Source organism: Syngnathus acus, chromosome 16 (genome assembly GCF_901709675.1).
Source record: "Syngnathus acus chromosome 16, fSynAcu1.2, whole genome shotgun sequence".
Lineage (NCBI taxonomy): Eukaryota > Metazoa > Chordata > Actinopteri > Syngnathiformes > Syngnathidae > Syngnathus > Syngnathus acus.
In genome coordinates, this window is record NC_051101.1 from 13,098,871 (window position 1) to 13,116,623 (window position 17,753).

The following is a 17,753-nucleotide window of genomic DNA, read 5'->3' on the forward strand; positions in this document are numbered from 1 at the left end:
GTACCTCAAAGTGGTGGTCTACAGAAAGGAAGTAGTCCTTGAGGGGCAGCGGTCCACTGAAGCTCTTCTTGAAGTCGTCGACTCCCATCTTGGAGAAATGATCGTCGACTCTGTGGAGAAGCTCCTTGGTCACTAGCCACATGTCCTCAAAAGCGTCGCTCTGGATGCGATAGCGCTCTGGCGCGAGCACAAAAACACACATTGAGGTTACGATTCACTGACTCAAAAAACAAAAACAAAAAAATTTAAATTCATTTATTTATAATCTATTCATTTATTTATTAAATTATTTGTGAATATTTGCTATCTAACAATAAAAGTTCAAAGTAGACTTCTTACGGGAGGTCTTGGAGGCCAACAAGGTCACCAGGCCGCCGGGCAAGAAGCGGAAAGCCAAACTGTTTCCCTCGTTATCTTCCGAGTGGGCCGCAAACTCTGCACACAGAGGCAAAAAAAAATGTAAAAAGGCCCAGCATGATGTCTCTGATAGCCTATCGCCATACAGGATGCCGACAAAAGGCAACAAAAGACAATCACACTGGCAACAAAGTAGACATGTACACACACACACACCGAGGAGAGAGTGTTTTGTCGTCGGAGTTGCTGATTGCATCCGACTGTCAGATTACTGGGGGGAAAAAAAAAAGGACCTCCCATTCAAACACATATATAAAAAAAAAAATCTCGAGTGTGTGTGTATACCGGGAAAGATGGTAGCCAGGTCCACGGGCGGCTGGTTGGTGTCCACGGTGATTTTGAAGACGCTGCTCTTGCTGGCAGATGTTGCCGTGCAGACGAGGGCCAGAGGGAGGCTGAACTGGCGCTGGATGATGTGAGGGACTCCTGGAAAACAACAACACAAAATATAGCAAAAAAGTATGATGTACACTTTCAGCGGGATTCCTTTGAGTTGTTTACTTGTCACTCCCAGTTGACAGAAAAAAAAGAATTAAACATTGTACAACGCTCAAGCAATTGTCTAGGGGAAGTCCACTAGCTTAATGCTAATAGAAAATGTGAAATATAATTAACAGGCTAACAGAAATTAGCATCGATGTTATGGTATGTCACACATGATGGGATTTCCCCGTGAATTATTTTTTTTTAAACAGACAGTCACGCGGCTCGGCCAGAACCCGTCCTGAAGCCCGGTCCAAAACGGAAGTTGTTTGAGAAGGAGAGAAAACAGAACGAGCTGCCAAGCGTAACTTTGTCGCCGAACTGGGTAGACAAATGAGCCTTGGAAATAAAAGAGTTCACGTGCAGCACTGAACAGTGGAATGTTCCGGAGTATTGCTTAGAGCTCACACACACACACAAACACGCAATTATCTGACAACCACGTGAATAATTCTATTGGTTTTGAACAAACATGAGCCCGGCGCATTATCCCGAACGGCCTCTCGGCTACTGTGTCATGCTCGCTGGATGTTTTCACCGCATTCCACCCGACGGCCGCCGCCCTCGCCTCTGCCCCCCTGTCCCTCTCAACCCGCCGCCGCCCCGCCAGCAGGTGCCCTCAGCGTGAAGGCCGCTGTTACGAGCCAAAGCAAAGAATCTTTGGGTTTCCTGTGACAAGAGCTTCTTGGGTGAAAGAAAAAAAAAAAGTGGAAACTCTATCTTGGGTGGAGGAAAAGAGGAAAAGCAGAGCAGAGGAGAACGCGTGGGATTAAAAGAACAGCCATATGGGCCAGAATTTCGGGACAAAGCTGTGTTGAATTTTGTTGACAGCCGGTTGAAGTGCTGCGTCCACCCGGGAAAATTCATGCTAGCTAGCTTTTCAATGCTCCTGGCTAAATAAGTAGCCAGCACCTCTTTCTGACCCGAGTCGTACCCGGCATTGATCCCACAGGATAGCAGTGTGTGTGTGTGTGTGTGTGTGTGTGTGTGTGTGTGTGCTCCTTGCAGGCCTCTAAGACCCCTCTAGATCACAGCACATCCTATTCTGTATCAAAGCTCACAAAGTCGGACAACTAAAACAAACATGGGCTGACAAGCGGGAGCACTACTGCCTATACTGCGTGTGTGTGCGTGCCGAAAGATTTCTTGTATGAAAGCTAAAAGGTAAATATTTTAATTCTGAAAACGTGGAGGCGCATGTGTGTGCGCGTCTGTGCGCGCATCTGCGTGTTACAAGAAATCTTGTAAGGAAAGAAAATATTTTTCATCTTAAAACAAGGCGTGCGTTTCACATTAAATTGTGAATGAAGGATAAAAAGAAAAATGAGTGTCTGTGTGTCCTAACAAGTATTGGATTAAAAAAAAACACACAATACTTCTATTGATAAGAGGCACATGTGTGCTTGTGCAAATCCCGTTTGAAGGTCAAAAAGAAAATATTCATAAGGCAAGGAAAGAGACCTTGCAAGAAGAAAATATTCATCAAGTGTGTGTGTATGTGCGGACTACTGGTGGCGGATCACGTTACAGAAAAGACTCGGCTTTCTTCCTGTTTGGACAGTCCTGTACATACGACGTGTGTGTGTGTGTGCGTGTATTTGTGCGTCTACTCTATGCACGTGAGCGCGCACGTACCTTTGGGGTTGAACTCTGCGGGGAAGAAGAAGGACAAAGACACGAGAAGATGTGAGACAGAAGCAGATGTTCCACTCGGACGCCGTTTCGCTCGCACTCGTTCCCACGCTCGGCCTAGCGAACGCTCCAAAACGCACGTGATTTAACACCTATGGACAATTTAAGCTGATCCGGAATCTTTATTAAAAGTTTCGAATTCCTGTCGGACTGCTTAAAAAAATAAGTTCTCAAATAACGTTTACTCGTGGTGCCATGTTGAAGTCACGTGACGCCAGCCGGGGTTCCTTCGCCTCGGTGACATCAGCAGCACACAAAACCCTTTAGAGCACTCGAGTTCTATTTTTAGTCTCACAATAAAGCGGCGTTCCCAGACGGATTTAGGGCAGAGGAAAAGTGTTCCATGCTGCCAACACAAACGCAATCCAAAGGAAACAATACCTCCCTTTTTTTTTTTCTCAATAAACTACTTTCTGAGGGAGATTATTTGGACTATTTGGAGTAATAGTGAAGTCTGTGACATTTTGGAATAAAGGCAGCTTCTGTTGCCCGCCACTAAGGGGGAAAAGTTACATCTTCCAGCAGCCTTTCCGGGAAAGAGAACCACTGGAAGGGACATTGTTCTAACAACAGCTGGCTACACATACTTTTATTTTTTTTACCTCTTCACCACTTCTTTAAAACATGAACCAGGAAAAAAAATAGTCGTGTGTGATCTTATTGCTCCATTAGTGTGTGGCGTAGTGGAAAAGAGCGACACTGTTGTAGTACCAAGACTCACCAGCGAGAGACAGCATAGGGCCAGAGGGCATTTAAATACAAAGAAGAAGAAATAAAAGATGCTAGGCTAACTTCTATTTGGTGGTTGTCATTGTTTTTGTGAAACACATGATATTTATATAAATATTTTAATATTTATATGTTTTACCGTTTTTTTCCGTGTATAATGCGCCCCCATGTATAATACGCACCCTAAAAATGGCATGTTGATGCTGGAAAAAAGCCTGTACCCATGTATAATACGCACCCAATTTTTTTTTTTTTTTTTTTTTTTTTTTTTTTAAGTCCCAATGATCGTCACACACGCAGGGAGGCAATGGGTCCCATTTTTATAGTCTTTGGTATGGTCTTAACTAGGCTGGATGTATTTTTTTTTTGTTGGCGTTGATTTCTCCGACTGCCCGTAAAGGCACCACCGCGATCAGATGAAAAGAGAGGAAAGTGACGTGCGGACATGTGAAAAAGGCGGCTCTGTATGGGAGAGACGTTGAAGAGGAATAAAAACACCCTTGGAAACCAAAACTTGCCCCTCGTCGTGACTCGGAGCCGCAACAAATGTTTCGGATTTGTGTAGGGTACATTGTGACAGCAAACGAGCAGGTGATCGAGCAAGCGTCTGATACGAGAGCATTGCGTTCGTATGGAGCGTGTTTGAAGTGAACAGCAGAGACGAAAGGAACATGGCAAAGTGTTGTGAAATAAAATATTACCTGTAATACGCATTTTGTTATTTGCTGATTGTATTAAACTATCACATTCATTGTCAGTCAAGAAGAGAAGAGGACTATTATCCCTTCTTTGACGAAATGACCAGAGCACAGTACAAACACACTATTGTCGGTCAGTCCTGTTGTTGGTTTTGTTGTACCATGATTTTCTTAAAAAAAAAAAAAAAAAAAAAAAAAATTTAAAAAAAAAAAATTTAAAAAAATTTGTACCCATGTATAATGCGCACCCCAGATTTTAGGACAATAAATTAGTTAAATTTTGCGCATTATACACGGAAAAAAAACGGTAATTGATTAAATATTTAAAACTTTGAGAATACATTTTTTTTTTTTTTTTTGCAATTTCTTACATTGATCATAAAAAAAAAAGCTTACTTAGCTTTGTATTAGCACGACCCTAAGCACGATGGACGGTGGCCATTTTAGTACCTGTGGGCGAGCTGTAGGACAAGGTGAGGTCTCCGCCCAGGTCAGCAGGCGGGTAGCGGCCGTTGAGGAAAACCGAAAAGGCGATAGCGGTGGACGAGCCCACTCCTGAGGAAGGAACAGCAACATTAATAAACATTTGAATATTTCTTTTCAAATGTTACCATCTTTACGATTGGTGTCAATCAGATCGGTTCTTGCTTTCGCTCAACCCTCAGCACCTCCTTGCTCTTTCCTTCCCTCGTCTTTTAAAAAACGGGCACAATTTGTCTTGTGGTTCAGCCGCGGTGCTTTGCGCCAAGACGAATACCGAAACACGTGTGTGTCGATGTATGAGCGTGTTGTGCATGTGCAAATAATAAATACAAGCAAAACATGTGTGTGGAAGAGAGGAGAAAAAAAAAAAAACACAAATCAAGAAATTGAGATTCCTTAGTGACATTCCTGCTCTGCTTTCACTTAACCTGTGCAAACACAACTTTAGGAAAGTGGACTTTTTTGGGAATGTTTTGGAGTAGCAGGCAAATGCGCTCAAGTGGTTCTGCTAAGGTTTCCTTCCACAGGTCCGCTCTCTCTCTCTCTCTCTCTCTCTCTCGCTCTCTCCTCCGACTTCAGCCTTTCAGGAGCACTGACCTCCTCGCCGGTATTCCGTCTTTCAGCGGGAGGCTTTTAACCTCGGCGCCCCGCGGGTCAAACGGCTCGGACGGGTTTAAGTGCTTTAAGTGTTCCCAGGCCCATTAGGAGCAACAAACACTCAAAGTGAAACACAGTAATCCTTCTCTCTCGCTGGCTTTTTGGGCGTCTCTGCTCGCTTCACTTGCCGTCATCCACATCTGGACGGGTCAAGTGGCGGTCCGAGTGACCCGAGGGTCCGTGTGGTCCGGCCGCCGGGCCTTCAGGGCCATTAAGCCGTTTACGGCGACAACAGTGCAAACAAACTGCACACAAAGGTGACCACCTCGCCTCCTTGACCTCCTCAGTCGTGTCCTCTTTGCCTCCTCGGTTCTGTTTGCTTAACCTTGCGTCACATGATCATTGGAGACCTCTTGCTTGCCACATTGGCGCAAGTATACTCCATATCTTAAAAACTAAAACTACTCTCATACTAAAACTTAAAAAGTAAAATAAAACAAAGTAGTTGTGAAAAAAAGATTGACCTGGAAAAAAAATGAATCAAAAGTAACCGAATTTAAAAAAACAAAAGTAAAACCAAAATATAAACAAACTAAATTGAAAAATTAGGAATTATTGTAACCCTGGTGTGTGCATGTGTGAGTGTGAGTGATTAAGTTTAAAGTGACTCCTGGTTGTTTGGTGAAGGTCAAAGTTCAAGAGGGACGCAGATTCTTGTCAAGAGAGGGAAAAGGTGATAAGTGGCAACTGTGTGTGTGTGTGTGTGTGTCTATTATGTTTGAGGGAACTGCCCATAACATTAACTCCAAATTCCATGAAAATAACTTAAATTGGCACATCGTGGGCTGAATTAAAAAATGGCGACAATCCGTCTGGCAACTTTTGAATCCCAAAATCTATCAAGAGTGTCCTAACTTGCTCCTTGGTAGAGGTAACCAGTAACTAACCTTTGACCCTTGCACTGACCAATCTGCTCAAAATCTCACCTTTGACCTCTGAACCAAAACAAAAACACCACTTCCTTCCTGACTTTAGACGTGTGCATGAACATGACAATCAACCCGGGACGACGACGACGGAAGAAAGTGATGTGAAAGAGGACGCTAAAGAAATTCAATGAACGTAAAACAAAAGAGGCAGAATGCGGTGAGCTGCAAATCCAGTCGCCGTCTGAGACGCATAAAGAGTCAAATAATAAAAGCCTGCAAGTGATTGCGCGCATGTGACGGTAGCGAGGCTAAGCTAATTAGCTGGTAGCAGCCAAATTCCAACAAAGTCCAAAGTAGCGACTTGCGGTTCAGTCGCATCAAAGGTCCGCAGCTGTGAATACTTTAGTGCTTTTCGTTTGTCTTGTCACAAAAATCGCTTCCAGCGGAGAATAGCTTCATGTTTCGAATCGTATAACCAGAACCAGAAGTACACAAGACACCGGCACCGCGGGGAGGGTGTCAGTCACTCAGCAGTATGGGATATCAAATCTATTCTCAAACGACTTATTTAAATCCAAGTAAGCCAAAAATTAATATGGTAGCGGAGAAAAAAAATAAATAAATGTAACAGTGAGTACCGAGCCTTGCAAAATAAAAAAAATCTGTGACTAATTGATGATAAATGGGGAGGCAACATAATAATATAACAAAAGCCAAATGACAGTTTCATATGTTTTTGTGTTTGAGTCTTAACTCCCACATTGATTGTTTGAATATTACTCCCGTGACAATTTAATTTCCCTCACGGGATGAATCTTTTCATCTCGATATCCAAGCCGCGCTTTTTGAAAACACTGATGGAAGCGTTCCCGTGATTGCAGCTGTTCCAAGTCAATTGATCTTTTTTTTTTTTTTTTTTCATCTATCGTCCAAAACGAAACACAAGTGCTTTCACATGTTTGCGCACCCAAAAGGATAAGAAAAATCTGCGGACAATTCGTCACGACCGTTACAGCTGTAGAAGACATGTTGTCCGACATGTTGCACGTCCAAACGCTCACGTGGACTGACCTAGAGGTTCCAAGACAAACTGGTCCTGAGTGACGGCGAGCGGCGTCTGAACGGCAACGGTCAGCCTGGCCGAGGTCAACACGCTGCTGGCCTTTACCGTCACCTGCGCACATTTGGGATCAAGCTGAAGCAATGCAAGCAAAGGTCATCAAAGGTGACTCTGAACTCACCTTTACCGTCACCGAAGGAACGGGAAGGTCGTCCATGTCTTGGATCAGAGCTCGCTGTGAAAGCACACAAAACAAAATGGCTACACGTTTTTAGAGTATTATATCGTTTTATGTGGACGATAGTGAGAGTAACGTGAGATTAAATTCGCCTCACAGTTCACAGCTGAGACCTTGGAGGGTAATTGGCAAAAACAATTTGGATACAAATATTTACAAAAGGTGGAGGAGTGTACTCACATTTGTGAGACAGACATTGTGTGCGTGTGTGCGTACCGACGGCATATCCATGTGAGGAGACACGCACGCAGTCACCGTCACGTCCTCCTCATTTTCACCTTTAGGCAGAATGTCTGAAAAACAAATTTGATGGTTGTCTTTATGCTGATTAACTCCATTAGACACTTCAATAGGTACGCAAATTCATGACGTTCAATATAGAAGAAGGAGGGGGGGGGAATAAAGCGAGTGGAAAAAATGTTTTTTCATATTTCTGCAAGTTTAAATTGAGAGTTTTGCCACAACACTGAGCTCTACTAGACATGTATCGTTAATTATTTAATTTCAAGCTTCAAAAGTACACATCGATGCTCATTTCCATTAGCCTGTCTATGATGTTTCGCATTATATGTTAGCGATGAGCTAGTGACATTTCGTTTTTGAAGACGCTTGACTGTGACAGTTTGAAGTAAGACGGTAACCATGAAGAAAGGCCTCAGCATTTAGTTCTACCCTGAGTCCTGCTGGCCTCCCTGATGAACTTGTACAGCCTTCTCATCTCGGCGTCGGCCTGCTCGTAGTCCACCTCGCGGGAGTCCACCTTGGGCGTGGTGAAGAAGGACGGGTCGGTGCCCATGTAGGAGCAGAGCAGGTGGCCGTCCCAGCTCAGGCTCACCACGGCGCCTTTCAGATCACTGAGGCCAAACAAGAAATTGCGAGGTGACTCCAGATGTGAAGCAGTTCTCACAAACATTGACTTTATGGAAAGGAATAAATTATTTGATATATTACTTCCATATTTTGATTAGCAACACAATACCGGAATGCTATTATTCTAAATTCTTCTATTTCCGCGAGTCCAACTTCCTCTATTTTTTTTTTTTTTTTAATGGACAATACATCAAATTTACATCAAGATTTCCTGACAGAACAAAAATGGGAAAAGAGAGAAGCAGGAAATGCTGAGTGATGCAATAATGTGTTTTAACAGCGTGAGTGAGTGCGTGTTAACTGGTTGCAGATGTGTCGTACTTCCAGGCCGACGAGGCGGTAACACACGTACGCATACACGCACGCACGCACGCACGCGCATACGAGGCAGTAGGGTGGCGGAGTTCAGGTGGAGGCTCCACACCTGCACGAGTGGAAATCGCCAACATTAAAACGTCCACTTTAACTGCCGCGGAAACACACTCACGCACGCGAGCGACTGTGACGGAAACACACTCCAACACTAAAAACAAAGACTCGCACACATGCTTTGCCCACAGTGGGATGTTCCCACCCACCGCTGTTGATGTTGAACGGGAGCAAAGACACAGAAGAACCCCGAGCGAGGCCGCATGTTGGCATGATGGAGAAGGTCAGTTCATGAGGTTCATTCATGACGTCATGTTTGTTTATCAGCGTCGGCTGACATTTTTCGCGGTAAGAGTTGTCAAATCTGAAATATCTGGCATTAACTCAAAATGGCTGCAAGGAAAAGAAAAAAATGCCCGTCGAACTGTTGAATTTTGCACATGGCGTGTCTGCCAAATTATTTTTTATATATATATTTTTTTTTTATTTGTTATATATATTTTGTATTATATGTGATATTATTTATTATAAATGTGTTATATTATTTTGTATCATATATATATTTTATATATTATATATATATACTATATAAAAATATAAAATCTATAATAAAATTATAGATTTTTTTTAGCTTTCCAGGGGGCGCCACTGAGCGAGTTATAGGGACTTGTGTTTCGGACCAGGATACATACCGGCACACAGAGGGCCCCAAAAAGGCGACTTTACTAGTCGGGAAACTAATAAAAAGCAACGATTCCGGCATGTGTATGAGAGCGTGTGTGCGCGTATGCGCTCATACGTCACCGCACACGGGCGCCCGCCGCACTCACGGGAAGTTGGCGACGCGGAGCGCCACCGGCACAAAATCGAGCTGGGCGGCCCACTTGAGCGTGACGTCCTGGTACACCAGCAGCATGTTGGTGTGGTTGCCTAGCAACAGGTTGGTGGTGCCATCGGTCACTAAATGGAAAACGAGAATAAAATATGGATTGAGGCAAATTGTGACTGTCATAAAAGTAATTTTTTTTAAGGGCAAGGGGAGAATGTCAGATATTACACATCATCATTTTGTGGTTATTTCTTATTGGATTAGTTGCGGTAAAGTTTGCTCTTTTATTTAAAAATGGAGCTAATTTAGTGCGACACAACCACAGAATGGAGGGGAAAATATTTTTGGGGTACAACCATCGGAAAATCCAAAATAAAAAATGAGAATAAACCTTGTGTGTGTGTGTGTGCTAATGCTGTGTGCGCACGTGTGTGTGTGTATATATAGGCTTTGCTTCCGCCACCCAGCTAGCATAATATCAAAAGCGGCTTTATTTTTAGCGCTGGAAAAGAGGTGAAAAGACACATGATAAACTTTGCCGCCACAAAGTGGAGAAATAACCCGAGTGATGACATCATCACATTTCGGCAAGTAGTTCTAAATACGGGACTTGCATTATACACAACACACACATGTACATACACACTCACACACGTGCCCATCCATCCCAGGAGCGGTGCGGCTACCACCAGGGGAGATCTGAGGTGACGACCACACGCAAAACAAACACCTCGGCGGGTCAAATACAGCGGCCAGCGAGGAGAGGGGGGTCAAAATGACAGAGTACGTTACGTGTGGTTGTGTGTTGGTGGCTAACAAAGGAAACGCACACACCTGCTGACCGTTACAATTTACACGTGAAGTCAAGTATATACATGATTTGAACAAATTTCCCATGACGCCTACCTCAACTTCCCGCTGCCTTTTTGTCCTCAATCAGATGATCCTCAATCACCCATTCATCTCCTCCTCATCCTCCCATCCAACCGCTAACCAACTCATCCATCAGTGGAGCAAAAGGCGCGCACGTGTTCATGAGGGACTCACGCGAGGCGTACGGCAGGAAGCAGCTGGGGTTGAACTCCAACTTCTTCATGAAGTGGATTTGCTCGTTGTCACGCAGGCAGTAGAGGTTACGCTCGCCCAGGATGAAGATGAAGGAGGACGAGTGGGAGAAGGAGGGCACGGAGATGCCCAGGGCCTGCTCGCCCAGAACCAACGTCCAGTCGGGCTGGTGGGGGGAAAAAAGAAAAAACCTGGTCAACGCTATATTTTTGAATTTTTTTCTTCATCTAGTATACATTTTAAAAATCCATTGACACATCCACCAGTCATATAAATATAATTTAACTTATATTATAAATATAAAAATAGAATATATAATAAATAAATAATTCCGTCCGTCCATTTCTGCACGACTCCCACTCATTCCCATGAAATAACTCCCATTCAACTCTTTGTGACCCCTTTAGCGGCGTGTTTACATTCGTACCTGTCATGTAAATACTCTTTACGCGGTGCTTTAAATCAGTGTCTGTTGCCGTGGTTACCTGCATGCTACGGTACATACGGCCCGCTAATTGGAGGGCAGCGGAGTGCAAGTAAAGAGCCTCGCTGCCAAGTACAACTAAAACAACGCCAGCAGTGTCAAACGGGTCGCGTCAATGAGTTTATTCTTGCAAATTGGGCTTGTTAGCGTTAACGAGCGCTAACGGTCGACGCGGGAACGAGTGACATCACGGTGAGGGTCAATGCGGGTGACAACTCACAGTCAGCCTCTTGCCTCCGGTTTTGAGGGGCTGGTCAGGGTCCTGACGGCTTTCGGCCTCCGTTGCCACGGCCAGAGTCTCGTACCTGAGGAGCAGAGTGGATGTTATGCTATTTTTTTTTATTTTACAATTGGACTCTGGAACATGTGAATTCACTTTACGCTAATTCCTGTGGGACAATTCATTGTATCTATTCTATGTTTCGCCTGAAAGTACTTTTATGACTCGACAGCTGCGCGTCGTCTCCGCCAGGTCTGACCGACACCCGGCCCACACGTTTCATGCGGTGCGTCCCGCTCTATTAGCGCCAACATCAGCGCTGGTGAACGATACGCACGAAGGGAGCGGGAAGCGCTCTCGCAGATGTGGAGCGCAAGCGCGCTTCCTAGAAACCGCCGACGGGATTTGCTTGCTTCGCAAAGACACGGAATGTAACATCACGTAGCGGCCCGAGCTGGCTTTGGGTTTTGCACCTGTGCGCAACTTGACGAGCACTCCTGCGCGAGACCGTGCTCGGACTTGAGAAGCATTTGCTTCCAGCGAGATCATCTTTCATGGAGTGCGACGACACCAAATGTTTGCTTAAACTTTATATGAGGCCAGATAGTGCCGGCCAAAACACACACACGCACGCACACACACTTGACAACGCACACCTTGTTCATCACTTTTCAAAACGGCAACACAAATATTTCTGCGGTTTGTCACATTTTCTTTTCCACTCGCCGAGGTTTTGTGTCGACGGCGGTCGTCAGCCAAACCTACTTGTAGCTCTCCAGCTGGCGGGCCGAGGACACGGTGAGGAAGCTGTCCGTCCGCGAGTTGTAGGCCAGCGGGCCGGGAAGCAGGAAGCCCGGAAGGAACCTTCCGAAGGAGTAGCTGTCCTGCTCGAAAAACATCAGCATGCCGTCCATGGACTGGATGCACAGCGAGTGGTGACCTGACAGCAGGAGGAAAGGGGGCGGGGTTAATCATTATATTAATCATTAGGTCAATGTATTTCATCAATAAAAATGGATGTGCATTTTTTAACCTCCACACACACACGCAATAAACATGTCGCTCCTGTTTCACTTCAGCAGCGGAGCGAGACGTGTTTCTCACTCCAACTCAGTCTGATATCTCCATTAACACCTTAGCACATGCACACACACACACACACCATCATAAAGCAGCGATGTGACCGGACGACTATAATTAGGCCTCAATGCGCCATTAGAACTCTCGCTGCCGTCAAGTCGAGGTCAGGGATACAGCCGCCTACAGTGCACACACACACACACACGCACACAAACCATCCATCAGCAGAGATTTGGAAAGAAAAGCCACACACTCCAACACACCTCCTCTGTGTAAACACGTGTGTGTGGGTGTGAGTGAGGAGCATGTTCCACAGTGGGCAAGAACACAATACAATTACAATGACACACACGCACGCAGGCACGCACATAAGCACTCGAACTCAGAACCTCAAAGCCGTGGGTCAGACCTGCCAACCGCCGTTCCCGAAAGGGATCATGAATAATGGAAATAAAAGCCATCATTAATGGCCGTGCGCGAGACAGAGAGTCTTGTGTGTCGAGCGCGCGGCACAATGCTGGAGTATAAAAGCGTGCGGCTGGCTATACGTTCTATTTTGGTTTATTAGCTTAAGACCGCGTTATTCAATCCTTCACGTCCACTACGAGCTGACTTATTACACAGCAATAAAAGATAATAACCTCGGTTTAAAAATAGTCGGGACGACGCCGTGCTGATGTGGTTTTGCTTTAAGGTCAAGTTAAAGCGCCGGCACAAAGTTCTTGTGTGTGTGTGTGTGATAAAAAGAGACTCTAATGGCTTCTTGTAGATGACCTCTGACCCTCCCAGGTAGGGTGGGGGGTGCAGGGATTTCCCAAACTAAACAGCATCTCATTCATTCTAACTCAGTGACTCTGGTACACTAAAGTTGTGTCTAACATTTGTTTCTCATCCTAGAAAAGAGTTTTGTATTAAAAATGTACTTGAATGGATTTTCTTTTTTTTATCCAACTTCTTTGCGCAACTTACTGAATCATAATTGAAGTTTCTGTTGATGTTCAAACTGCTTAACGTTACAGTGAATTACAATCATATTAAATATAGTCTTTTGCTGCATCTTTTAAATCGTCCCTGGCATAAAACCTGCTAACAAAACCATGGCAGAAATACAGCAATGCAATGGCGGGCACTGCCCTCTAGTGGTGAAACATAATAGACATGCAAAAGCCTGTACGTGTATAACTCTGTGTGTGTGTGTGTGTGTGTGTGTGTGTGTGTGTGTGTGTGTGTGTGTGTGTGTGTTTGTGTGTGTTTGCACACACATGCATACACAAAATGTACAAATCCCCCCCAGCATCCTAAAATACTTCCTCGGAACTTAATTTCAGATGAGTATAAACACGTGCAAAGTTCCTCCAGAGTTCTTCAAAGTTCCGGTACAAAGTTCCTGCGGTGCGAAAGGCTCTCATGTAAACAAGGAGTGAATCAGGGGTCCATCACGCCAAGCCACAGTCTGGCATATTCCACATGCGCACACTCAATTATGCACGCGTGTGTCTGGACAAAGCCGCCTTTATTTAGAATCGTCATTTTGTGCACTTTAAAGGGGATTCCCGTGTGAGTGTGTGTGTGTGTGTTTTTCTTGGATTGTGACAAGTGAAGGGCTGTCCCCGAAGGTTTTTCCAAAAGCATGAAAAAGCATCATTCAAGTGTGCATGTGTGCGTTACCCGTGACCCCTCCAAAGGTTCCGTATGTCATGTTGCAGGCGGTCCTCTGCAGGTTGTGCTCGTAGACCAGTTTGATCTGGTACTGGTCGCCGTGCTCCACGTTGCCCGCCGTGCCTGAACACACACACGCGTCAACAAAACGCCACTGAAACAGGAAGTGACACGTAACGAAGGGGGGGTACCAAGAACGGAGAAGACAGACAGCCTCCTGGGGTGAAGGACAGACAGGTGGAGAAGATCTGAACATCTGAGGACAAAAAAAAAGAAAAACATAATCATCATCACAGCAGAAATAAGGCTGATTTTCAATCTACTTAAATTAATTTAAATCCATCTTAATTTAGACAAAAGTAGTGCTTTGTCATTATCTTGTGGCACCTTGGAGCTACGTTTAAGTGAATGAAGGAGCTTCACTGAGACAAAAGTAGTGCTTTGCCGCCGCAATATATTCGCTTTTGCCTCTCCGCGTGAAACTAAAGTGGTGTAGCAGATGCAGCCATGACGCGACTTCTCGACTGACAGAACAATTTGTTGATTTTTGTCTTGCCAGGACAAAACGCAGTCTTCCAAAAGGAGCAACCACGACGGAAGGGGAAGACAATCCCACAAGTGTTCTTTCATCCTGGGAAAGAACAAAAAAAAAAATCTGCCCAGCGCCTCGGTCGCCCCGCCAGTATTTATACTCGCCAACCTCGCCGCCCGACTTGCCTGCTGAATTCCTGGGAGGAATTCCGCACTGGCGAACCGCAGCTTAAAGCAAATACCGTCGCGGCGCTGTGGGAAGGAAGGAAATAAGGAAGGAAGGAAGGAGGCGACGCCGTGGAGATTTCTAGAACTTTTTTCAGCGAGAGAGCTCACGTTTCATTGCTGCAAACTGGCTGACAGCGCCATTATTCTTTTTTTATATTTACATTTTTGCCATAATTGCCCAGCCTTACTGTATAAGAATTCAAAAAGATTTTTTTTTAAACCATTTAATTTAAATAATTTAAACATGATTTCAGTGATTTTGCCACAATACCTGGTTGAGGTGTTTAATATAAATTAACCAACCTTCATCACACGTTAAAAAAACAAACTGAGGTGGTTTAAATTTGGCTCGTGCATCTATTGCTCAAGTCGCCAAGCGTAAAGAAAATCAGGCTAAAGCTAATTGGAAGAGGATTAAGCTGCTAAATGTTGCCGTGGCCTCATGAATGAAGGCAGCAACACATCACTTTTTGCAGAGGTCCGTCTTTTTTTCACCTCTGTATAAGAACCAGATGTACTCACGAGACAAACTTCCCCAGCTCCACCTGGATGATGGCATTCTGGAGGTGGACCTCCAGGAGCTGCGCATCGGCCAAGCCTTGCGCCCCCTCGGTGGCTTTGGCGGGCTGAGGGGAGAAGATCCGCAGCATTCCCATGTAGCTACCCACCACCACCTTGTCTGCACAAGAAGCGAGAAACTATTAATGTGACGGACGTGACTAAGACCTGAACATAATTTCTTTTGCATTACCGTGTCCCGTGCCGCTGTTATCCACATCTCCAACGCACATGCATCCCTGGTCAAACTCTTCACCTTCGCCGAGGGCTGCCGACCACCAATCCCGCGCCTTGAACAGAGACATCTAATAGCACAGAGAAGATCACACATTTTTCATTTCAATCACAAGTAGGTTTAAAAAGGGAAGGAAACTGGTGTCACTCAAAAGTTGGGCACGTCATACCACGCCGGCAGCCAATGAGGAGGCAGTATAAGTAGTCATGTGACAAGTTGAGTGTCAAGCCTGAGAATGCAAGCAGCTTTGCTCTTATTAGTGCTGACTGAGCAGGTGGAACAGGCAACTAATCCAGCAAAGTGATAAATTAAACACTCATTTTATAAATGAATACACTTTGAAATCATGTTTCGTGATATCAAATTCTGTTGACTGAAGATCAAAAGTTGGCAGCCAGACATACTCTTGTTTTTAGTTACAAATGATAAAAGACTTAAACGGACCAAAAAAAAAGTAATTAGTGGATTTTCCGCGGGCATTTAGCATATGTATTCTTTTCTTATATCTCGCTCAAACTGTGGAGCGTCAGCACAGATTCCTTCCTTATCTTTATGGTGCCCTGACCTGACGTGAGGGTCATATTGTCCGCGTTTGAGCACTAAAATAAGTCACGCTAATAGTTTGGAGCCTCACACGCTCACTCATCAAGGCGTGTTCACAAATGAATTAGCTAACGCTAATGTATTAACTTTAGCTTGTCCGGCTAATTAGCTAGCCCCGCGAGTTACCCAGCGTCCAGCGGGTGGAATGAGTGTCTCACCTTTTCTTCACCGACGCCTCCGACGAACCCGCAGGTTTATTACGCCTCGCGGTGGCAAAAATTACATTTCCTCTCTTGAAGCCATCGTCTTGTTGTCATGGCACTGACGCTCAAACTGGAGCGGGCGTGGCAATTGTGCGCATGAGCGGGAAAGAAATGCCTGATGGGAAAAGTAGTTCTTTTGCAAGCAAATGATTTAGAGAGGTAAATTGGACCACATTACGTTAGTTTAGGAACAATTTTCGTTCCCCTTGTTGAAGTTTTACATTACACGGAATGCTATATTAGCTAAAGCAAGGAATTCAATGGAAAATACATCGAATAAGTCACCAAAAACAATTCCAGTTTGTAGTCTAGCACTCTGGCAGCTGTACAAACGTCAGTTATACGTGAGCGCGAAAGACAAGTGCATGGTGGGAAATTGAGTCTTTCACTGTTTTAAATTAATGGCTCACAGCCTCACTCAATATAAGTAGTGAAAGATTTAGTAATGTAAAATTTGATCTTAGCTCATTGAACACATAACAAATAAGTGTAACTGAATGTGTGTGTGTCATGTAATGTGTAATTATAGAGCTGTGAATAGTTGTAATACTGAGATAAATTCATTACAAAAACATTTATGAAAAGAAGGGCTCGTCCGGGATTTGAACCCGGGACCTCTCGCACCCTAAGCGAGAATCATACCCCTAGACCAACGAGCCTCACACATCTGGCCAGATGTACTCTAACAGTCGCAGAAAAGTCAGTCATGCGCAAGCGCGGATGACAGGTGCATGATGGGAAATTGAGTCTTTAACCGTTTTAAGTTAATGGCTCACAGCTTCACTCAATATAAGTAGTAAAGGATTTAGTAATGTAAAATTTGATCTTAGCTCATTGAACACATAACAACAAATAAGTTTAAATGAATGTGTGTGTGTAATGTAAGGTGTAATTTTAGAGCTGCAAATGGTTGTAATAGTGAGATAAATTGATTACAAAAAATGTATAAAAGAAAGGGCTCGTCCGGGATTTGAACCCGGGACCTCTCGCACCCTAAGCGAGAATCATACCCCTAGACCAACGAGCCACACACATCTGGCCAGATGTACTATAACAGTTGCAGAAAAGTCAGTCGTGCGCAAGCGCGGATCACAGGTGCATGATGGGAAATTGAGTCTTTAACCGTTTTAAGTTAATGGCTCACAACTTCACTCAATACAAGTAGTAAGGGATTTAGTCATGTAAATTTCGATCTTAACACATTGAACACATAATTCAATGAATGTGTGTATGTAATGTGTAATTTTAGAGGTCCAAATTACTAATAGTGAGACAAATTGAGATTACAGAAAAAATATATAAAAGGAAGGGCTCGTCCGGGATTTGAACCCGGGACCTCTCGCACCCTAAGCGAGAATCATACCCCTAGACCAACGAGCCACACACATCTGGCCAGATGTTTTTGTTCTTGTTCCTAACTATCAATTTGTGCCACGTCAAAGGAGCCGGGTTGTAGTTTGGCATTTTGCTGCCGCCTCGCGGCCTTCTAATGA

The 17,753-nt window shown here is 44.5% G+C and overlaps 1 protein-coding gene and 3 non-coding genes across 6 annotated transcripts in view; all 4 read right to left on the reverse strand.

Annotated features, from left to right (window-relative positions):
- The window catches only part of bbs9 (Bardet-Biedl syndrome 9), a 46,786-nt gene extending 30,436 nt beyond the window's left edge, over positions 1-16,350 (reverse strand). The window contains exons 1-18 of one of the 3 annotated variants that reach the window (XM_037273945.1): positions 16,216-16,350; positions 15,413-15,524; positions 15,184-15,340; positions 14,094-14,158; positions 13,912-14,025; positions 11,929-12,103; positions 11,164-11,248; positions 10,442-10,625; positions 9,396-9,525; positions 7,999-8,180; positions 7,543-7,619; positions 7,270-7,323; positions 7,100-7,202; positions 4,470-4,574; positions 2,536-2,550; positions 703-843; positions 340-435; positions 5-177 (exon numbers count right to left, since the gene is read on the reverse strand). In XM_037273945.1, coding sequence (XP_037129840.1) covers positions 5-177; positions 340-435; positions 703-843; positions 2,536-2,550; positions 4,470-4,574; positions 7,100-7,202; positions 7,270-7,323; positions 7,543-7,619; positions 7,999-8,180; positions 9,396-9,525; positions 10,442-10,625; positions 11,164-11,248; positions 11,929-12,103; positions 13,912-14,025; positions 14,094-14,158; positions 15,184-15,340; positions 15,413-15,524 — 1,968 coding nt within the window. In that variant the 5' untranslated portion in view covers positions 16,216-16,350. Of the gene's footprint in view, positions 1-4; positions 178-339; positions 436-702; positions 844-2,535; positions 2,551-4,469; positions 4,575-7,099; positions 7,203-7,269; positions 7,324-7,542; positions 7,620-7,998; positions 8,181-9,395; positions 9,526-10,441; positions 10,626-11,163; positions 11,249-11,928; positions 12,104-13,911; positions 14,026-14,093; positions 14,159-14,289; positions 14,352-15,183; positions 15,341-15,412; positions 15,525-16,215 lie in introns of those variants that run through there. The other 2 variants (XM_037273946.1, XM_037273947.1) reach the window with 2 other exon arrangements.
- Positions 16,351-16,847: 497 nt separating this feature from the next.
- Positions 16,848-16,919, reverse strand: trnap-agg. The gene has a single exon. It is a non-coding gene; the product is annotated as a tRNA-Pro (tRNA).
- Positions 16,920-17,215: 296 nt separating this feature from the next.
- On the reverse strand, positions 17,216-17,287 carry trnap-agg. The gene has a single exon. It is a non-coding gene; the product is annotated as a tRNA-Pro (tRNA).
- Positions 17,288-17,568: 281 nt separating this feature from the next.
- Positions 17,569-17,640, reverse strand: trnap-agg. Its single transcript has one exon. It is a non-coding gene; the product is annotated as a tRNA-Pro (tRNA).
- Positions 17,641-17,753: the final 113 nt, after the last annotated feature.